The sequence below is a fragment of the Clytia hemisphaerica genome, unplaced genomic scaffold (assembly GCF_902728285.1).
Source record: "Clytia hemisphaerica strain Z4C2 unplaced genomic scaffold, Clytia hemisphaerica genome assembly, whole genome shotgun sequence".
Lineage (NCBI taxonomy): Eukaryota > Metazoa > Cnidaria > Hydrozoa > Leptothecata > Clytiidae > Clytia > Clytia hemisphaerica.
In genome coordinates, this window is record NW_027104548.1 from 870,420 (window position 1) to 894,689 (window position 24,270).

Genomic DNA, 24,270 nt, shown 5'->3' on the forward strand with positions numbered 1-24,270 from the left:
CTGGCCAAAGTTCAAGGTTCAAAGAGCAGAAATGCAAAGAATAATTATTCTAAAATCAAACCAATCCAATTTGTTGACATATTTCATGATAATTAGACCATAATTAGCAAAATTACATGGACAAGTAGTTCCAAATTTGGTGGCCTTCGAGTTTTGGCGGCCATTTTTTTAAATCTTGTCGGCAACTAACGTGCGGATCAAAGGAAATTTATTTTTATTGTTCGAACAATGAGATAATTTTGCATAATTATGCGCTTAGACGTCTTGTTTTGGTTATAAGTCTTTGCCCTTACGTGTAGTTTGATTTGATATCTAATTTTGCTGAAGCCATCAGAAAATGAGCCTGAGCTGTCGACACAATTTGCAAAACAAATCAAAATGAGTGGGAGTCGAAACTATAAAGATCATCAGTTTTTTACTGTCAGTAGTCCCTCAACACACCCTTAGAGTATATCAACATATCATAAGACCCTTGTAGTGCACTCTATCAAAAGTAGACCCTTACAATGCATTTGAGGGTCTCAAAAAACCTACCCTTTAGGACGGCACATGCCGTGGGTCGGACCATATGAGTGCTCCATCCCGAGAGCAGCATGCTGTACTAATCATCGACATAATGTTTTTTTTTCACTGTTCATGGAATAAGCCTGTTTGTCTGTTACGCATGCGTATTAAAAACGGCTTTTATCTAAAATAGATTTGCTATGGGAGGGGTTAGAGTTCACTATTTTCAAGGAAGAAACTTTCGCGAGTTCGCGATGTTTCGGCCAAATCACGGATATTGTATATTATCCCCTGTATTCCACAAAAAAATGCCGAAGGTTGCCATTCGCAATAGTCAATTCCCGCAAAATGTGTCAAATTTGTAACTGGCAAAAGTTCATTCCCGCGAATTACGTATTTTTTTGGACCTACCCCGGTGGAGGTCCTATAAATTAACCTGTGTTTGTTCGTCCGTTCGTCCGTTCGTTCGTTCGTTCGTCTGTTACCAACTTTTCTCAGGATTGAATCATAGAATCTTTTGATTTTTGTACAAGTGGAAAGGGTAGGGGCCCAATGTGACGGAGCCCCGATTTTCGAAAAAAAAATTTGTTTGGGCAATTTTGGGCCAAAAACACGGCTAAAAAAAGGGTTTTTTGACTTGATGAAAAATTGGATCATTTTTTTTTTTCTGTTTGTATTCGTAGGGTAACCTCGGTAAAGATGGCTCAAACAGATTTCTTCGCCAAAAAAATTTGTGGCGCAAAAACGCTGTTTTCCTAAGAACCCTATTAATCCGCCCATCCTGTTTTAGTCAATTACTCAATTTTGTTATGAGTGGATGTTTTTTTGCTCATGAGGGCTTACCTTAAAGAAGAAATTTGGCGGGATTTAATTGGCGGATGGCCAAAAAATTTTTTCAGAGGGAATTTAATTTGCGGATGGACGAAAACTAATTAGCGGAATTTAATTTGGCGTCGCTTAAAAAAATTACCTTAAGATGGAGTCAAAACAGCGAAAAATAGCAAAAACCCTTAAAAAAGAGATCATATTTTCAAAGATGTTTAATTTGGCGGAATTTTAATTTGGCGGATTTCGCCAATCCGCCAAATCCCCAATTTTCTTTGCGCAATTTCGTCCTTAAACACTCGAATGGACGAGCCGTTTAAAAAAAAAATGTGGTAAATTTCGCTGAAAAACGGCTAAAAAGGGTTTTTTGATGGATCATTGTTTTTTTGGACTTTTTGCATGAAGTAGGTAAAGATGCGCAGCAATTTTTGTAATAAAGAATCTTTCAGTCAAAAAACGCATTTTGTCTTAAGAATCACTATTAATACAGAATCAATTTCTTAAACTACTGGATTTTTGATGAGATATGTTTTTGCTCACGGAGTCTTGAATATGAAAGAAATCCAAGAGCATGAAATTTTGGTTTCTAAACGTTTTTTTATAAGAAACAAACGACTAATTTTAATAGATCGTCACTATTTGTGTTCTGGATGATTGTTTAATGGTCACGCTCACATAGATATCAATTATATATGTGTTAAGTGCATAACCAGGTAGGTCCATAAAAGTATCACTTGTTTTACCGAAATTTTCAAAAATAGTTCTTATAGGAAGATAGGTGAACCCCCTGTATTATACTCTGTACCAGAGTGTATCTCACGTTTATCGCTTCATGCTCTGTGCGCATTGTCTGTTTGATAAAAGAATTCCCATTCGAAAACCTCTGCGATGAAGTATGATTTACAGAGAGCAACACTTCTCTCATCGTCTCCCCTCTCTCACCAACACTCCCCATCGCAGAGGTCGGTTTGAAAAATCTCAAATGAGAAAAGACAATGATAATAGACCCTCGACGGTAATGAATTTTGAAATCAGCCGTAGATACTGGGTTTGTGTACAGACAACCTATATTGTCGTATGTGTATTTATTGATATCTAGAAAGAGTATAATTGGTGGAAAAAAGTTATGAACATTAACACTTTAAGTGTCAATGTCTAGTATATTGGACATGGCCTATATAGGAGGGCGATTTCAAACACGAGCGTCTAATTCCTTCTAGATCCGGAGATATAAGCCTTTAATGTTTGAACTAGCGATTTTCTTAAAATACTTAGAAAAATAGGACCGTGGCACTTAAAGGATTAATTAAAATTTGTCATTTGTTTGATCCACTGAACCTTTTTCTTTTATTTGCCTCTTTTGCGAAAGTTAATTCTACTTTCTTAAATTCTAAGCGTTCGAAAATGACAAGTTAATATCCGGGGTTTTTTATACGGACTATGATTCGACTCAACTAGCTTCGCTTCGTCGAATATCCATCAAGCTCGACTGAATATTTTTTGACAACCGTTCACTTGTCTTTCAACAAATAATAGTTTGGTACAAGCTATTCGAAAATGAGAGGCGATCAGTGGCAGGGGGGGGGCAGGTGGGGGGGCAGGTGGGCCAGGCCCAACCAGCGGAGCCCTTTTGAGAAGGGGCGCTAAGAAGGGGCGCTAAGAAGGATTTTTCAGACGGCCCTATGGAAAGATCAGCAATTGAAAAACCAAAACTGGCGCCCCTTATCAACTCAAATACAAAAGAATTTCGCACACTCTTCTTTGTGTTTATGATTTAGTTTTTCTATAGTCTAGCAAGCTAGACGACTAATTCATACATATTAGAAATAAAGCAAAAAAGTTAATTTTAGTCGTCTAGAAACCTTTGTGCACTAACTCCAAACAAAAAAAAAGTGTAATATCGCAATTCTAATTTTTCCCGCAAAAAAAATTCTTGAAAATAAATGTGTGGGATGTGCGTAAAAGTTTCATTTGAGTTGATTTTATTTGAGAGTGTTGTTGCTTAATAAATTTTTCTCGCTACGCGACTTCTGCGTAGCTAGGAGTTATTATAGGCTGGAACACGGATCTTCCAGTCGTTTATACAACTAAATCCCGTATCTTAGTGTGTTTATTATTAGTATTACATGCATTATAAACGACTCCAGTCTAGTTTTTCTATTACAGTATGTGGCCCCCAAAACGGCGATCAAATTTGAAGTTTCTCTCAAATCTAGAGGAAAAGAGTTTTTACAAAAATTTTTGCTGCATGAAAACCTTTAACATCTCTACTTTATTTCCTGGAAGTTCTTTTTCAAAATTTTCAATTTCAACAATATTTTTCAATCGCTTAAATCGCCCCCAAAACGGAGGTTTGAAATTTTAGCGATTTCTCGAGATATCTTTAAGATAAGAATACAAAATTTTGACCATAGCTTTGAAATATGATTTAGAGGGTTTTGGGCATAAATTTATTTAATAAAATCTTTACAGTATACCCCTGGTTGTCAAAATGCAGGTTTTGGGCCCCCAAAACGGAGGTGTAGTTAAAATCAAATTTTTAAGCCCAGTGGTAATAAGGGGGAAAACTATAAACATATTTGTCTTTTCCCTTAAATTTGCGACCCGATGGATGTAAAATTTATGATTTTTATGAAATATTTCAAGATTTTCGATATTGCAAAGTCCAAACTGAAGTTAAAATTTCAAATGACATTTGATTTTTAACAACGTCTTAATCAAGTTTTGAAAACAAATCTCGTTTGCAAAAGTTCCATTCATGTATGGAATAAGCTTGAAATTTTGAAAAAAAGCTTACTGAAACTGAAAAATTAAGCTTTAAAAGATATTTTTCTCTTTTATTTGCAAAAAATGACAGAATTGCCGTTTTTGTGATTCAGCGAAAATTTTATAATAATTTTAAATTTTTTCATAAACATTAACTCAGGGATAGGAGAGAATCAGATTTTTTGCTTTTCTCATATTTAAATTTGATTTGTCACGCTGTTCTGGTCCAAATACTGGTTGACCTCAAGATGCTATAGCTTTACACAGCCTCGAAAGTCAAGATTATTTGCATTTTCGGAACATTAGGTGTAGAAAGTTCCACCCCGTTTTCATACTTATTTTCAATATCCAAGGATCGCTAGTGAGTTTAGCAATTTTATCTAATTTGGTTTAAAAATTTCCTTAGACGCAATATGTTATTTTGAATCTGCCTCAAACCAGCAAAAACATGCTATGCTCATTTTTAAGTATAACCATCATTCTTTCAAAATAAACAAAAATCGTTTAATTCTGATAAATCTACAAGTCAGAATCTTCATTTCAATGAAAACCTCCGTTTTGGGGGCCGTCTCCGTTTTGGGGGCCATATACTGTATCAAATGAATGTTTTGTAAGAAATTAGCTGTAATAGGAGAAAAACCTAGTACAGTAGTTTAGAGAGACAAGGAGAAAAAAAATCGAGAGATGGCGCGTCAAAAACCAAAAATCTCTAAAAAGGGCGCCAAATTCTGCTTGGTCAAACCAGATGATGTTTCATTATTTTACCACGAGGGTCGTTTCGAATGAACAGCAATACATTTGAATACCGTATTACTTCGAATAAACGCCGCCGGGGCGTTTATTTAATTTTTTCGATTTTAGGAGGGGCGTTTATTCGAGGGGGCGTTCAAAAGAAGGGGGCGTTTATTAAATTATTTTAGTCTTTGTTTTAGTTCTTTATTAGGATAATGGTGCAAAATTCCTTTGGTTTAACGACTAAAATTGCATCGAAAACTGCTCTGGTTACAAGAAATGACTAAAATCTTCCTTTTCAAACCCAATCAGCACTGGTATTGAAGTATTAAAGTCATAGGTTTCTAATAAACGCCTCTCCCCTAGAGGGGCGTTTATTCGAAGTAATACGGTAATTATAAACAACGGCTATTTAAAAACTGACCCCTACCTTGCGTTATTAATGTATTTCCTTTGATCCAATCAACAATATCAGCCTTTCCAAGTGTTATCAATGTTCTTTTGATATCCGGCCATGGTGTGTTCTTAATAAGTTCTTTTGTGTCTTGGCCATTATTTACCTGAAGTCCTAATCGCTGAAGAAAGTCGTCGCGTTGATCGCCGATACAGTCTGCTATATATGTGCAAACCTCTGGTAGGCAATAGTCACCTCGGTTTCCTGAAACAAGGAAAATGATACTAAACTTTATTAAAACATTATCAGTTTTAACAATTGAATTCTCCTTCTAATTCGAGTAGCTTTTTTATTATTTGCATTGTAAGCATTTTTTTTTCAAGATGGCAACCTATCGTCAAATGCTCCTAGTCTACTTCTCTGGACTCAGCGTCATCAAAAATTATTAGAAAGCAAAGTTCAGCCAGAAGTAGACTCTAGTCTAACAAGGCAGCCGCCGTGGGTTAGAGCCAAAATGAGGACATTGCATTGCTTTAAATGTTTGTACTTCCACAACAAAATCCATAATGGCACACTCACTTGTTTACTCTCTAAAGGTTACAATTTCTGTGCGCTCGCTTTGACGATTGGGTTAAGTAATGTTATCTTTTAAAATGCAATGTCAGCGTAATTGAAAGTTTACCTGTGTGTGAGATCGTTCGCTTTTGTAGTTCCTTAACCCTCTCAACTTCAGCGCTTATCTTCTCTATCTGATTTAAGAGCTGTTGGTGGTTTCTATTACCAGTCTGATTATCTTCTCCCTGATGAAACTTGACATCTTCGATTTGGTCGGCTATTTCATCAATACGTTCAGCAAATTGATCGTGGTTGTCGTTCACTTGCTGTTGAAGGTCCTGTTGATCATCAGCTATCTCATCAATACGTTCAGCAAGTTGGTCGTGGTTGTCGTTCACTTGCTGTTGAAGGTCCTGTTGATCATCAGCTATCTCATCAATACGTTCAGCAAGTTGTTCGTGGTTGTCGCTCACTTGCTGTTGAAGGTCTTGTTGATCATCAGTCATCTCATAAATACGTTCAGCGAGTTGATCGTGGTTGTCGTTCACTTGCTGTTGAAGGTCCTGTTGATCATCAGCTATCTCATCAATACGTTCAGCGAGTTGATCGTGGTTGTCGTTCACTTGCTGTTGAAGGTCCTGTTGATCATCAGCTATTTCATTAATACGTTCAGCAAATTGATCGTGGTTGTCGTTCACTTGCTGTTGAAGGTCTTGTTGATCATCAGTCATCTCATCAATACGTTCAGCAAGTTGGTCGTGGTTTTCGTTCACTTGCTGTTGAAGGTCTTGTTGATCATCAGTCATCTCATCAATACGTTCAGCAAGTTTTTCGTGGTTGTCGTTCACTTGATGTTGAAGGTCTTGTTGATCATCGGCTATCTCATCAATACGTTCAGCAAGTTGGTCGTGGTTTTCGTTCACTTGCTGTTGAAGGTCCTGTTGATCATCAGCCATCTCATCAATACGTTCAGCAAGTTTTTCGTGGTTGTCGTTCACTTGCTGTTGAAGGTCTTGTTGATCATCAGTCATCTCATCAATACGTTCAGCAAGTTGGTCGTGGTTTTCGTTCACTTGCTGTTGAAGGTCCTGTTGATCATCAGCTATTTCATTAATACGTTCAGCAAATTGATCGTGGTTGTCGTTCACTTGCTGTTGAAGGTCTTGTTGATCATCAGTCATCTCATCAATACGTTCAGCAAGTTGGTCGTGGTTGTCGTTCACTTGCTGTTGAAGGTCCTGTTGATCATCAGCTATCTCATCAATACGTTCAGCGAGTTGATCGTGGTTGTCGTTCACTTGCTGTTGAAGGGCCTGTTGATCATCAGCTATTTCATTAATACGTTCAGCAAATTGATCGTGGTTGTCGTTCACTTGCTGTTGAAGGTCTTGTTGATCATCAGTCATCTCATCAATACGTTCAGCAAGTTGGTCGTGGTTGTCGTTCACTTGCTGTTGAAGGTCTTGTTGATCATCAGTCATCTCATCAATACGTTCAGCAAGTTGGTCGTGGTTTTCGTTCACTTGCTGTTGAAGGTCCTGTTGATCATCAGCCATCTCATCAATACGTTCAGCAAGTTTTTCGTGGTTGTCGTTCACTTGATGTTGAAGGTCTTGTTGATCATCGGCTATTTCATCAATTTGATCAGCTAAATCATCGAAAGTATCGTCAGCATATTTACGAAGACGTTGAACCAAGTGCAATTGATTGTCCTGGTCAAGTTTCAAATTAGCCATCAAACTATGCAATGACTTCAGTACTACGTCATGCTTCGGATCAAGTGGAATACTCTTGAGAAAGTTTGTGTTGTATGTTGTGTAACCTAATCCTTGTATAATGGAACATCCTAGTTGCCATCGTTGGTTAAAATGAATTAGGTCAATTTTCTTTGCTGCTGCATGGTTTAGGAAATTTCTCCATTCAAGTGCCCTGACAACAAAATCTGCGAGTCGTTTATCGTTCGGTCTTGGCTGCCCACGCCATCCCCTGGTTGGAGCCTGAAGTGTGGTGAAATCCTCAATGAGGATCTTGATTAACGTAATGTCAAACTTTTCTGAGAAGGTTTGATTTCCATTTGGTGGTAACAGAAGGTCAACTTGTTTTGGCTTTAAAACATTTTTCCTAACCAGTCTGTTTATGATTGGCTGCTTGTTCAATATTGCCTGGTAAAGAAGAGTGGGATTCTCTGGTAACCCTTGGTACGTCGGATCTTTTGATTTGTTGTGAAGTACAAACAGGAGGGACTCCCTAAGTGGCTCATGTTCAAAAGTGGCCAAACGGATCCAATATTCTAATTCTTCAGTTGCATCTTTGACCGATTTATACGTGGACATGTCACGGCTTACCCATCACTAAAATAAAACAAAAATGTGATGAACCAATTTTAAGTCCGAGTTTTCTTATTCTCAATCTTTCTTTTCATGCTGCGATTGGTATTTGGAGGTGATTTGAATCTTTTTCTTTTGAACGAATGCTGAGGTGGAGCGCCACATCTACTCTCAGCTCCAAATTATTTACTGTAGTACTACAGTATAGATTAGAGTATTTCAGCTACTCATTCGGCGACCGGAGATCGAACAAACATCACTTTGATTGCTAGGCAAATGCTCTAACGACCGGGCTACCCTTCCCGACTTAACGTATGATTAAGTTATAAAATGACACCGATACGAGGTTCAGGAACGTATTAGAAATCACCAAAAAAGCCCAACCCTAAGAAAGACGGAAAAACTCAATATTTCAGTCTCAAAAACCTTTTCAATCATCACGGGAATTAAATATATTTTGATTGAACAGAGTTTTAATAGAATAGTATTTTAAGCCCAGTTCAGATATTGAGTTTTGAGGATTTCACTTTATATAAAAATTGGACAGGAGTTTCTTTGGAATTTGGGTCCGATGGCCCCTACCACATCCTAACTCTAACACTCTTTCCGAACATTCTGTCTTTGTTGAGATTAAAAGGTTAATTTCGGCCTACAAATAGTATCTAAATAGATGTTTAAACAAAATGTTCGCGAAAAAGGTACTTTAGGCGTACATATAAACTATCGCGAGCAGAAACTTTCGCGCTTTTTGCGAATTTTAGCACTTTTCGCGAAAGTAAATGTTTTTGAAAATTCTTGAAAAGGCAACCAACGAAAAATTCTTAAAAAGTTGGACAGGAGTTTCTTTTGAATTTGGGTCCGATGGCCCTACCACATCCTAACTCTAACACTCTTTCCGAACACTGTTTTTGTTTAATTGAGATTAAAAGGTTAATTTCGGCCTACAAATAGTATCTAAATAGATGTTTAAACAAAAATTTTCGCGAAAAAGGCAAACATTGCCTAAGTTTGTATACCTAAAGTTTCATTTCTCGATTCTATTGCATAGAGAATTGTTATAAATTTTTATTGCTCACCATAATTTTTTATGTATCACATTTTGATTAACACCGGTCATATCTGCTCCATACTTTGTGAGGGTTTACGTCCTGGATTTAATGGTCCCAAATTCTGTATGAGAAGTAAAAGATATTTTGTTCATTATTTTAAAAAGACATTGTTATTCAAAACCTAATAGGGCAAATTTTCCAAAGATTTTGCTCGAGAAAACTAGCCTGAAAACTAGCCCTTACACCCACGGTATCACTTACTGTGAACAAATTGAAGGGGTAATCAGATGACACCCCTGTCTCAGTGCCCCGGTGGAACCTTTTCCCTCAGTGAGGATGAAAATTTCTATCGAAATCCCAATGCGGATGGAAAATCTATTGTTTCCAGCTCAAAAATTCCAGTGGGGATGGTTTTGGAGTCCAATTTTTTCCATTCAATTTTCAATGGGGATAGAACCATAGGGCAATTTCCCAGTGGAGTAGAAAATGTAGGGTATTTTTACCACCGGGGACGGTTTTTTGGCCTATTTTTCCACCGGGGCGGGGGGTCCACCGGGTCTGTGACACATGATGATGGTTTGAGATTTTTTACCTGAAGAAACGCCAAGTATTTTTGTCTAATTACATTCTAAAGTCGAGATATCACAATTTAAAATATCTGAAAATGGGTTCTCACACGGCGGTTCTTACGTTGAAATTCTATTGTTTTTTACTAAAAGTCAAAAACTTGTAACTTAATTATCTCATCTTTAGGAAATATTTAGGCAATTGAGGTTTTGTTCAGGACAATAGAAAGATTGCACATGCCAAATATCCCAAACCACCTGATTATCCCTTTAAGTGAAAAATTCATTAAAAATCCATACAGGGCAGAGATATAGAAAACGAAAACAAAGTACTTTAGGCGTACATATAAACTATCGCGAGCAGAAACTTTCGCGCTTTTTGCGAATTCTAGCACTTTTCGCGAATTCTAGCACTTTTCGCGAAAGTAAATGTTTTTGAAAATTCTTGAAAAGGCAACCAACGAAAAATTCTTAAAAAGTAGAAAATCTGTAAAACTTCTAATTTGAAATAAAATGCAAATTAAATTGAGAAAAAAAATATTTTTTTTCGACCTTGCGAAAGTTTCTGCTCGAGAAAGTTTGTAAGCCTAGACATATGTACTATGGCCTAAAGGAATGCAAAATCTAAATCATGATGAATCCAAACATCATACAACAGGAAACAGAAACCTTAATCGTTAGCATTGAATCTTACTATTTCTAACAAACTCAACACTTTAATACTATATTTTGGAAAGCCCATCTCGCGAATTTGACAAAAAAGTTATTTTCGTGAGCATAAACTTTCGCGAATCAAGACATAACAAGTGATACTTTTATGGACCTACCTGGTTATGCATTTTAACACATATATAATTGATATCTACGTGAGCGTGACCATTAAAACAATCATTCAGAACACTAATAGTGACGATCTATTAAAATTAGTCGTTTGTTACTTATAAAAAACCGTTTAGAAACCAAAATTTCATGCTCTATAAATATTCTTTCATATTCAAGACTTTGTGAGCAAAAAAAAACATCCATCTCATCAAAATATTGAGTAATTTGGCTAAGAACATTGATGTATGCTTATTAATAGTGATTCTTATAGATAAAAATGCATTTTTTGAGCTGAAAAATTCGTTCTATACAAAAATCTGCTTGACCCATCTTTTACCTACTTTCATTCAAAAAAAATAGAAAAAATTAATGATCCAATTTTTTAAAGTCCAAAAAACCCGTTTTTTAGCCGTTTTTTGGCCCAAATTTGCCCAAAAACATTTTTTTCGAAAATTGGGCTCCGTCACATTCGAGGGTTTATAGTTACGCATCTTTGTGCAAAATATAATAAAGAATGAAACAGGCAATCTCGAGAAAGGCTAATACCTAATAATTGATAATGTGCTTATAAAAAATATCGAATTTGGCCAGTTTTTCTACAAAAACAAACCAAGCAACCAAAGGTTCATGTCTAAACACATATATTCTTTAAAAGGAAGCCCTCATGAGCAAAAAAAACATCTATCTCATAAAAAAAATTAGTAACCTGACTAAGAAAATTGATGTATGCTTATTAATATTGATTCTTATAGATAAACATGCGTTTTTTAAGCCAACAAAATTTCTTTGCAAAAATCTGCTTGAGCCATCTTTCACCTATGATGGTACCCTACTTTCATACAAAAAAATCAGAAAAAAGTAATGATCCAATTTTTCACAAAGTCCAAAAAACCTGTTTTTTAGCCGTTTTTTGGCCCAAATTTGCCTAAAAGTTTTTTTTTCTCGAAAATCGGGCTCCGTCGCATTCGAGGGTTTATAGTTATGCATCTTTGTGCAAAAAATCATAAAGAATGAAAGCACCAACCTCGACAAAAGCTAATACCTAAGTAATTGATAATGCGCTTATAAAAAAATATCGAATTTGGCCAGTTTTTCTATAAAAACACGCCAAGCAGCCTAAATTTCATGTCTAAACATACCTATTCTTCAAAAGTAAGCCCTCATGAGCAAAAAATACATCTATCTCATAAAAATAATTGAGTAATTTGACTAAGAACATTGATGTATGCTTATTAATAGTGATTCTTATAGATAAACATGCGTTTTTTGAGCCAAAAATTTTTTTTTGCAAATTTCTGCTTGAGCCATCTTTTACCTATGATGGTACCTTACTTTCATACAAAAAATCAGAAAAAATTAATGATCCAATTTTTCACAAAGTCCAAAAAACCCGTTTTTTAGCCGTTTTTTTGGCCCAAATTTGCCTAAAAACTTTTTTTTTCGAAAATCAGGCTCCGTCACATTCGAGGGTTTATAGTTATGCATCGTTGTGCAAAAAATCAGAAAAAACTAATGAGCCAATCTCGAGAAAAGCTGGTAACGAACGAACGAACGAACGAACGAACGAACGAACGAACGAACGAACGAACGAACGAACGAACGAACGAACGAACGAACGAACGAACGAACGAACGAACATACAAACGGTTAATTTATAGGACCTCCACCGGGGTAGGTCCAAAAATGAAAGTTTTCACACGACATGACTTAGAGGGAAAAATTATTTTTGAATCGGATTGAAACTTTCGTCAATTGCCTAATGAGGCTTTAACAAGCTAAAAAGTGCCATAAATATAAATTTTTGATTTAAAAGTTTTTCAGAATTTTTGGCGAGCATAAACTTTCGCAAAACAAGGTAAAATTCGCGAAAATCGCGAAAGTTTGTACACTTTAAATTACTAACAGAATTATTGCGACATGAAATGTTGCTCAATCAAAAATTACCAGCAATCTTTATCAGGTGTACAGTTGTGTCAAAACAAAAACCAACAAATTTTTATATAATATGTTTGTATATTTAATAAACTTTCTACTCGCGAAAGTTTGTACGCCTAAAGTATGAGCATATCAAACTAAAATAGAATTCAAGTTTTTTTTAAGAGGAAAATTTGAAAATAGTGTGAAAATCTTTGTCACAAAGTAGTCCGGAGAAGTTTTTCGTTTGGGAAACCTTCGTTCGTCACCTTTCGCCGACTAACCTTTTTACCTTTAAAATAGGACATAGTTGATTTGGCTAACTTTGGATTACTAACATATCGATAACAGAGTTTCATCATTTTGTCACTTCCAAAAACTTTTAAAAATTAAGAAAAATTACATACCTTTTTATTGCAAAGCTATTTGTCTCTTTATCCACTCCAATTTGTTTCATTAGAACCAAAAACGATAGTACATCTCATAACTCGTACTAAAATACCAATACTAACATAAATTTGTTTTTGCATGCAAAACATAATATCCCCTCTAATGGTGTTTTATTTACTCTACTGCACATAACAATAGTTGTCAATCAATATTATTACTAAAGATAAACAATTTGTTATAGTGGGAAATAACCTTTGACGTTCAGCGGGAATTTTCTGGACCATTGGGACTTAACTTGTTTGTTTTGAGATTTATTTTGAACAAGGTGCAAACGCTTGTAATCCGTTGGATATAAAATATCGGATGGTTAGTAAAAGGTTAAGGGGGGTTCAGCAAGGGGAACCCTAGACAGGAGAACCCTCCTGTATTTATATAATCTGATGTATACAGGACGGGTATGACCTGTGCCTCAAAAAATTTTCAGTGGAAAATTCGAGTTTAGCGCTGTTCTCACTTACTAAAATAAAAACCAAATTTCGGAAGTTGCGCTTTCTCTAAGAAAGTGTGACCAAAAAAGAATCACAAAATTTGATTGGCTATGTTTCCAACCGTTATTAGGATCTGGGAAATTCAAACTCTTAGCCCATACCATGCTATTCATTTCGCCATCAGTATATAGAATAAGAAATCATAGCATGGATCTCCAGGCTAGGGGAACCCGAATCCGCCATGCCGTTTTTTCCTTACATTCCGTCGAACCGCCTAAATGAGAATCAAAATTCCACCACCGAAAATTTCTTCGAAATTCAAAATTTTTGTCAAAAGAGCCCGAAACTTTGAATATTTTTATACATGTAATATTTTGAATTTATTGAATATTTTTTGTCAATTCCGTTTTTGGTCAGCCTAAGCTGAGCATTCAAATAGGTAAAATTCAGTTCTTCCACCATCATAAGACGGCAAAAAAAAAATCCGATTTCCCGATCTCTATTTGATTTCTAAACTTTCTTCCAATCGGATTAACTTTTTGGGTACTTTTAGCGTGCGTTGTTTTTACAGATCATAATCATAATGTGGTGTTTCAAGATGGCGGCTCAAGCGATAAGTCAGATGTGATAAGTCAGTGTTGTTGTACCAAAGTATTTCCAGTGTAATCTGTTGCAAGCTTCAATTTCTGTCATTTATTTTTTTAACTCGGCAAATCAAACACATGATTTTCATCAAGAGGATTCTTTTTCTACATCTTTTGAAGCTTTAAAGCCATTTGCTCAAGTTTACGGTGGCTTCTTAGTGCCATAAAAATGTGCGCGTTTTTTTTTTACTTTTGCACAATTTTTTTTTATGTTCAAAAGTGAATCGCCTTTTTAAATTTTAATCCAATTTCATTATTAATGTTTTGTGAAAATACTTTTGTAAAAAATTAGGTTGCATTTGCATGCATTTTGATTGCATTTAAAGAACTAACAGCACTGTCAGATAACACTCTGATATCTAACAGCACTGTCAGATAACACTCTGATATCTAACAGCACTGTTAGATAACACTCCGATATCTAACAGCACTGTTAGATAACACTCCCATATCTTACAGCACTGTCAGAAAACACTCTGATATCTAACAGCACTGTCAGAAAACACTCCGATATCTAACAGCACTGTCAGATAACACTCTGATATCTAACAGCACTGTTAGATAACACCCCAATATCTAACAGCACTGTTAGATAACACACCGATATCTAACAGCACTGTCAGATAACACTCCCATATCTAACAGCACTGTCAGATAACACTCCCATATCTAACAGCACTGTCAGATAACACTCCCATATCTAACAGCACTGTTAGCTAACACTCCCATATCTAACAGTGCTGTCAGATAACACTCTGATATCTAACAGCACTGTCAGATAACACTCCCATATCTAAGCACTATCCACTCTGATATCTAACAGCACTGTCAGATAACACTCTGATATCTAACAGCACTGTTAGATAACACTCTGATATGATATCTAACAGCACTGTTAGATAACACCCCAATATCTAACAGCACTGTTAGATAACACACCGATATCTAACAGCACTGTCAGATAACACTCCCATATCTAACAGCACTGTCAGATAACACTCTGATATCTAACAGCACTGTCAGATAACACTCTGATATCTAACAGCACTGTCAGATAACACTCCGATAACATCTATCTAACAGCACTGTAGATAACAGATAACACTCCCATATCTAACAGCACTGTCAGATAACACCCAATATCTAACACACTGTCAGATAAACACATATCTAACAGCACTGTCAGATAACACTCCGATATCTAACAGCACTGTCAGATAACACTCTGATATCTAACAGCACTGTCAGATAACACTCCCGATATCTAACAGCACTGTTAGATAACCGACTATCTAACAGCACGTCAGATAACACTCCATATCTACACACTGTTGATAACACTCCCTATCTAACAGCACTGTCAGATAACACTCCGATATCTAACAGCACTGTCAGATAGCACTCCATATCTAACAGCACTGTCAGATAAACACTCATATCTAACAGCACTGTCAGATAACACACTCCGATATCTAACAGCACTCGAATCTCAGATAACACACTCCCATATCTAACAGCACTGTTAGATAACACTCCATATCTAACAGCACTGTCAGATAACACTCTGATATCTAACAGCACTGTCAGATAACACTCCGATATCTAACAGCACTGTCAGATAACACTCCCATATCTAACAGCACTGTTAGATAAAACACTCACATATCTAAACAGCACTGTCAGATAACACTCCCATATCTAACAGCACTGTTCAGATAAACACCCCATCTAGCAGCACTGTCAGATAACACTGATATCTAACATGTTAGATAAACACCCCGTATCAACAGCACTGTCAGATAACACACCGAATCTACAGCACTGTCAGATAACACTCCCATCATGTCAGATAACACCCCGATCTAACAGCACTGTGATAAACTCCCATATCTAACAGCACTGTAGATAACACTATATAACACACCGATATCTAAGCACTGTAGAAACACTCTCATATCTAAATCACTGTAGATAACACTCCTATATCTAACAGCACAGTAACGCCTGTCAGCACATAATCACAGTCATATCTACAGCACTGTACTGCATATCTAACAGCACTGTCAGATAACACTCCCATATCTAACAGCACTGTTAGATAACACTCCCATATCTAACAGCACTGTTAGATAACACACCGATATCTAACAGCACGGTCAGATAACACACCGATATCTAACAGCACTGTCAGATAACACTCCAATATCTAACAGCACTGTCAGATAACACTCCCATATCTAACAGTACTGTCAGATAACACCCCGATATCTAACAGCACTGTCAGATAGCACCCCGATATCTAATAGCACTGTCAGGTAACACTCCGATATCTAACAGCACTGTCAGATAACACCCCAATATCTAACAGCACTGTCAGATAACACACCGATATCTAACAGCACTGTCAGATATTCTTAATAGGAGATACTGTAAAAATCGGACCCGGACCTTGGACTATAAATCGGACCCTATTTCGGACCTCAAATCAGACCCTAATTTGGACCACAAATCAGACCCTAATTCGGACCTCAAATCAGACCCTAATTTGGACCCCAAATCAGACCCTAATTTGGACCCCAAATCAGACCCTAATTTGGACCCCAAATCAGACCCTAATTTGGACCGCAAATCAGACCGTAATTTGGACTCCAAATCAGACCCTAATTTGAACCCCAAATCGGACCCTAATTTGGACCCCAAATCGGACCCTGTATCTAAAAAAGTCGGACCCTATCTAAAAAGTCGACTTTTTGATGCTTACTGATAACGCTAGATAAAAATACCCTAGCATCGTCACTCCCCCTAGTAGATACTCTCTCACCACTCCCCAAGTTTATGTAATTCAAAAACAAAACGTCAGATTTCATTTGTTTTTGGATTTGGTATTGGTACGAGTTTTACGGATCATTCACTCCGTTGATATTTCAATAAATGGGGGGTTCCGAGAATCTGGTATTTACCGGTATTCTGGTATTGGGCTTTTTTTCTTCCGGTATTCTGGTATTGGGCAGAAAAATTACCGGTATTTAAAATGCCTGCCAGTACCGGTATTTACAGAAAGATCTACTGATATTTTGGTAGAGGAAGAGAAAATTACTGGTATTCTGGTATTAAAACCACCTTTCTTAACAAAAACAGCCCGGTATCGTCATTCTAAAAAAGGTGTCGTGAAGGGATTCGATTGTTTGATAAAATTTTCACCAGTTTTTAAGCAACGAGTGCGAAACATTTTTTGTATATTTAATCGAACTTTTTCCAGTTGATTAAGTTAGACAGTTAGTTAGTTCAGTTAGTTCGGTAATCGAACTGTTTGATTAATTACGTCTGGTTTATATGACGAACTTGCCAAACCCATACGTTTTCTCAGCCTGCTGTAACTATGATAAAGCCTTTCGTCAGTCCCTTACCAACAATCCGCAAAGAAAGTGACATGGGGTTCAACTGACGGTTATATTTTCAATCTGTATGTAAGGACTAAGCTTTAATGGTTAAGTATTTTACCTGTGGTAACCACCTCTCCTAGTCCAGCTCCTAGCATGAATAAGTTGCAACCGTGGCAGTGGTCAGCAGAGTTTCAAAAGGCTCCTGGCCCCTGGGTTCCCAACCACCCCACCAGGCTCTTTCGGATCAAATTCCCCCAGTGTTTCATCGAATTATCAGGCTCCCCCTAAGTGTTTCCTGCCTTCCCAACCTGCTTAAATTTTTGATTCATGGATTTTCCCATATGTTCCGTTAGGGTTTTGGAGTCCCCTTTCTCACAGAGGGAGAAACAGTTAATCTGCCATGAACTGAAATGATAAAGTTTCGGCGTCAATAGTGAAAGAACTAGAGAGAGGTCACACCGCAGACCCTTTTGCTACTTATCCTCTCCCTTACCTTCACTGTTCTCCTCTTGGTTTCCTTTTCTTACGCACTTCAATGGGTTTCAGTCGTCAAGTATAACATTATCGCTCTCGTACACTATATTCAATCAGTTCGAGCGAGAATGTCAATTTTGGGCCTTCAACTTGATTCCATCAAGAGTTAAACCTCTACCCTTCGAATCTAATTTAGAGCGCTTCCAAATTGTTTGTGGTTATAAAATTTCGTGGGAATGTGCAAGTATTTTGGAACTGATTGTTGATGATTTTTCGTTGTTGCCCGAACAAAGGAAAAGTGTCGGTTTCTTATTGATCTTATGTTTCAGGTCTTTGAGTTCTTAGGTGCTCCTATAGTAAAAGACAAGTTGGAGGGCCAATCCCAGAGGATCGTGTTCTTGGGCATTGAGATCGATTCAGTTGACATCGCTATCCGACTACCTGCAGACAAGAAACTTATTTTTCCAATACTGTTGAATCTTAGCTAGTTCGGAAGAAATGTCTTTTTCCTTTACATGCAAGGTTATGTTATTATTGGACGTCAGTTAGTCAACACGCATTTTGTGTAGCTCTTCAAAAACGGTTAAATTTAGCAATTTTTTGAACGATCAAACATGAACAAAAATACCGGCAAAAAGCAACAAAAACAACCATCTGAAGAAGCAAAACAAAAACAGGTGCTCCTATAGTAAAAGACAAGTTGGAGGGCCAATCCCAGAGGATCGTGTTCTTGGGCATTGAGATCGATTCAGTTGACATCGCTATCCGACTACCTGCAGACAAGAAACTTATTTTTCCAATACTGTTGAATCTTAGCTAGTTCGGAAGAAATGTCTTTTTCCTTTACATGCAAGGTTATGTTATTATTGGACGTCAGTTAGTCAACACGCATTTTGTGTAGCTCTTCAAAAACGGTTAAATTTAGCAATTTTTTGAACGATCAAACATGAACAAAAATACCGGCAAAAAGCAACAAAAACAACCATCTGAAGAAGCAAAACAAAAACAGGTGCTCCTATAGTAAAAGACAAGTTGGAGGGCCAATCCCAGAGGATCGTGTTCTTGGGCATTGAGATCGATTCAGTTGACATCGCTATCCGACTACCTGCAGACAAGAAACTTATTTTTCCAATACTGTTGAATCTTAGCTAGTTCGGAAGAAATGTCTTTTTCCTTTACATGCAAGGTTATGTTATTATTGGACGTCAGTTAGTCAACACGCATTTTGTGTAGCTCTTCAAAAACGGTTAAATTTAGCAATTTTTTGAACGATCAAACATGAACAAAAATACCGGCAAAAAGCAACAAAAACAACCATCTGAAGAAGCAAAACAAAAACAAACATGCACTATCACCTCCGCTAAGATGACGATGACCAAAACCGTCTAAAATGCCGAAAGTGCCACCGCATGGTACACTACGAGTGCACACAATTATCGCTTTACCAGCTGCAAATTTTTGCCAACACTTATAACGAACAATATCTATGTCAGAAATGCGTGCGGATAACACAATCTCTAATGAGTAAAACAGGTGAGAACTCGTATCATATGATGCAAAGGGATATTGAGAAGAAGGACGACGCCATTAAAAAGCTCAAAAACCAGCTAGCCAAGAACCGCAGCCTTAAGAACGATATCGAAAGCATCCTAATCAATAAGATGGCTGATTTTGAAATAAAAACCAAGCAGATTATAAAAGAAGAAATACAGCAAACAACAAAATACATAGAAAAAACATCAGAAAAAACATTCGCTGGAATAGTTAAGAAACACAAGGATAATTCCAAATCAGCAGTGAGAGAACACCAACAAGGAAGTAAGAATGAAGAAAGAGACATCGAATCAAGAAAACGAAACATTATTATACATGGAATAGTAGAATTAGAGGTAGATACGAAAGAGGAACAACAGGAGCAAGACAAAATAGATATTGAAGGTATACTAAAGTACCATTGGCGTCCAAGATATTAAACCATCCCACCATCGCATCTGACCAACGGATTAGAATAGGTGGATTAAGAACTCATAGAAAACACTCCTCGTTAGGTTATCAAACTTTTTTACGAGTTTGCTAGCAATTAAAACTTGATAAGTTGTAAAAAAGTTGTAAAAAATCATTACTTTCAACATTTTCATTGGTCATTACGTATCACGTGGTACATTTTAAATAAGAAAATGCACTTTTTTAGCCCTTTCTATCCAATGCAGAAATTAGCCAAATAATTTGAAATTTATTTTCCTAATTCTAAATACAGTCTTCTTTCACCAGTATGCAACCCATTCGTGACCCATCGATAGTTTCTTAGTTATAGACCATACGTTAATTTTCACTTATCTGAAGATTGCCATTGACAAAAGATTAAAAATTTACATTAAAACTGGTCTAGCGTTTGTTGATGCTAAAACTTAAGTGCAGGATTTAAAATATTTGCAAAATCATCAAAATTGATCGAATCATAGGACAAATTCATTTTCGAAACTGTATAAATTGGAAAATTGTTCTTATAAAAACAATGAAAAAACTAAACGAGGAGTGCGCAGAGTCATTTACAGATTTTTCTTGTAACAATGAGAAGACAATGGATCTCTCTTGGGAGCAACGAGAGAAGTTAATCCACCTATTCTAATTCGTTGATCTGACTAATAAACAGAAAGGGCTATAATGGCGTCCCATCAAGTTGATCTTAAAAAGTACGGAGGAAAAAGAACGGATAATACAAAATCTGCCTAAGCTGAAACAATTCAACGAAATGGACCTTAGCATTACAAACGACTTCACCATCAACGAAAGAAAAGTTATTAAAAACATGTGTCAAAAGGCGAGAAAAATGAATTTAGAAAATATGGTGACTTTGTTTGGCATGTAAGAGGAAGCCCTAGAAATTCGCCTAGTTCGAAAACCTAGGATAAAGACCAAAACTACGTCTAGTCTGTCCATATCTTCTGACGACTGGACGACAGACGAGGATTGGACAATATCTTATAAATCTAAAATTATTTGGTAGAGGTCGATAGACCTGTGAAATATAATTCTATGAATGTAATATGTTTATTGAACCCGGTAGGGTTATCCTGCGACTGACCTTTCTACTTCTGTAGCTAAGCTCCATCATCATCAACATAAATCAGTTCGAGAAGGTCATAATATGTGGTCTACTTTCCTCCACTCTTAGATGGGAAATCCCTTATGCTGAGCCCTGTTGTTTCTTCCCAATCCCTAGCTTTGTCTACTGATGCGTCCTTTTTGGGTTTTGGTTCGTTTTATCAGGGATATTGGTTCTCTGCTTCCTGGCCTCCCCACCTGCAAACTGTCTACTTGAGACAGTTCACCGCACATTCAACGCCAAACACCTACAGATACGGCATTTTTTCTTATAAAACATCAAGTTACTCCCTTTCCAGTCAGTGAAGCTTCTTTGCGTTTTTTATGCTGTTTCCTTAGCTTATCGTAAGCTAATCGTTCAAAACTATCAAAATGTATATATTCGAAGTCATTTGCCAAAATAATAAGCTCAGTCAATTTTCACGCTTATCAGACTTCGACATCTTATTTCATACTCGTCGTGGCCTTCCACGACGAGTATAAAATAAGATGTCGAAGTCTGATAAGCGTCAAGTAATCTCAAGGTAACTCATCTCGACCACTCAGACCCTCAATCACATTTCAACACGTTCATATTATCCTGGACTATCACAACCATTCGGGATTTTCACCTACTGCCAAACCCATGTTTCAAGCTGCCTCTCCCCTTGGATTTATCGAGTACAGTATTCAATGAACTTCCCACTATATAATTTCTAGCATTTCTGTTCGGCATCGTCTAATAGCAAGTTTATGTATTTGAGATAAATCGGGGGGGGGGGACGGTATAAAGCAAAAACACCAAAATACGGTCGTCTGTTTAGGTGAGTGAAGGCAATATAGAGCCGTACATCAACTATCGACTTTGTTTTGAATCATTTCACTTACCGTCGCCCTCGATATCTTCCGATACATGAACTTGGTAAAAATTTTACCAGTACGCCGGTATTTTTTATATTCGGCTGTTTTTTTGTCAGTACCGGTATTTAAGTAATTTTTGACCGGTCTTCCGGTATTTGACGGAAAAAGTACCGGTATTTCGGTATTTTGTACCCTCGAAGCCCCCCACTTAAGAGTCAAAATATTTTGAGATGTTAACAGTGCTGTTAGATATTGAGGTGTTATCCGACAATGCTGTTAGATATCGGAGTGTTATCTGACAGTGCTGTTAGATATCGGAGTGTTATCTGACAGTGCTGTTAGATATCGGAGTGTTATCTGACAGTGCTGTTAGATATGGAAGTGTTATCTGACAGTGATGTTAGATATTGGGGTGTTATCTAACAGTGATGTTAGATATGGGAGTGTTATCTGACAGTGCTTTTAGATATCGGAGTGTTATCTGACAGTGCTGTTAGATATTTGAGTGTTATCTGACAGTGCTGTTAGATATGGTAGTGTTAACTGACAGTGCTGTTAGATATCGGAGTGTTATCTGACAGTGCTGTTAGATATCGGAGTGTTATCTGACAGTGCTGTTAGATATTGGGGTGTTATCTAACAGTGCTGTTAGATATGGAAGTGTTATCTGACAGTGCTGTTAGATATCGAAGAGTTATCTGACAGTGATGTTAGATATCGGAGTGTTATCTGACAGTGCTGTTAGATATGGGAGTGTTATCTGACAGTGCTGTTAGATATGGGAGTGTTATCTGACACCAAAAGCAAGCCAGCACCACTTTCGTAGCACCACATTCAACACCACTTTCGCAGCACCACATTCGGCACTTTCGTTTTCGCTCCAGCACCACATTCGGCAATTCCAGCACCACATTCAACTTTCTGCCCAATTTTCATACTGAAGGAGAGTATTCCTATCCTGGAAATTATGATTCCTGTCAAGCCTTATCTATTAGCTTCCATTTAAAGCAAAAATGAAGTCTCTAACATCATTTCCCTTTCCAGCCTCACGTTTTAAAGATACCTCGGTAGAGTACCGAAAATCTTAATTTTGTGTTTTGGACCAGAAATTGTACTGAAGGAGAGTATTCCTATTCTGGAAATTATGATTCCTATCAAGCCTTATCTAGTAGCTTTCATTTCAAGCAAAAATGAAGTCTCTAACATCATTTCCCTTCACAGCCTCACGTTTTAAAGACACCTTGGTAGAGTACCGAAAATCTTAATTTTGTGTTTTGGACTAAAAATTGTACTGAAGGAGAGTATTCCTATTCTGGAAATTATGATTCCTATCAAGCCTTATCTAGTAGCTTCCATTTCAAGCAAAAATGAAGTCTCTAACACCATTTTCCTTCACAGCCTCACGTTTTAAAGACACCTCGGTAGAGTACCAAAAATCCTTACTTTGTGTTCTGGACTAAAAATTGTACTGAAGGAGAGTGTTCCTATCCTGGAAATTATGATTCCTATCAAGCCTCATCTATTACCTTCCATTTAAAGCAAAAATGAAGTCTCTATCACAATTTCCCTTCCCAGCCTCACGTTTTAAAGACACCTCGGTAGAGTCCCAAAAATCTTAATTTTGGTGTTTCGGACTTAACATTGTACTGAAGGAGAGTATTCCTATCCTGGAAATTATGATTCCTGTCAAGCCTTATCTATTAGCTTCCATTTAAAGCAAAAATGAAGTCTCTATCACCATTTTCCTACTCAGCCTCACGTTTTAAAAACACCTCGGTAGAGTACCGAATATCTTAATTTTGGTGTTCTGAACTAAAAATTGTACTGAAGGAGAGTATTCCTATCCTGGAAATTATAATTCCTATCAAGCTTTATAAATTACCTTCCATTTAAAGCCAGAATGAAGACTCTATCACCATTTCCCTTCACAGCCTCGCGTTTTAAAGACACCTCGGTAGAGTACCGAAAATGTTTTGCTTTCAAGATTATGAAATACATAGTCGAATGAATATTCATAATATTCATAAAAAATGGTTTGAGAATTGGCCGTATTTTTTGTCTAAACACTTCATTTTAATGTTACGTGGTAGTGTTAAAATTTCAAAGCCGCCTCACAATTTTGGATTGTGAGTCGTCTGTGACAACGTTTGGGATCGCTAGTTTCATGATATATATTTTATGGTTGATGAATTAATTTAAAACTAATTTCACAGGTCATGTGACCTTTTATATGACTAAATAAGTAGCCTCGCTAGCAAATCAAGTCAAAAAGTATGTTGACGTTTCTTTTAAAGAAATAATTAAAAAAGCAATTATAAGAGCAATAACATGGTTGGTGTGTGGTGCACATAGGTGGGCTTCCAAGAGGCCAGTATTCCGTTATATGACCTTTTTCATCTTTGGTATTCGAAAGAAAAATTACCGTTATTCTGCTATTTGAGACGTCTTCCGGTATTGATCTTTACACAGTAATCTACCGGTATATTTTCAAA

General features: G+C 36.8%; 2 protein-coding genes across 2 annotated transcripts in view; one reads left to right on the forward strand and one right to left on the reverse strand.

The window, feature by feature from the left end:
- Positions 1 to 8,122, reverse strand: part of LOC136822761 (uncharacterized) — a 14,214-nt gene extending 6,092 nt beyond the window's left edge. The window contains exons 1-2 of the mRNA XM_067079043.1: positions 5,904 to 8,122; positions 5,258 to 5,485 (exon numbers count right to left, since the gene is read on the reverse strand). Coding sequence (XP_066935144.1) covers positions 5,258 to 5,485; positions 5,904 to 8,109 — 2,434 coding nt within the window. The 5' untranslated portion in view covers positions 8,110 to 8,122. The remainder of the gene's footprint in view (positions 1 to 5,257; positions 5,486 to 5,903) is intronic.
- The window catches only part of LOC136822778 (translation factor GUF1 homolog, mitochondrial-like), a 54,170-nt gene that overhangs the window by 22,704 nt on the left and 7,196 nt on the right, over positions 1 to 24,270 (forward strand). The gene's annotated exons all lie outside the window — the stretch shown is intronic.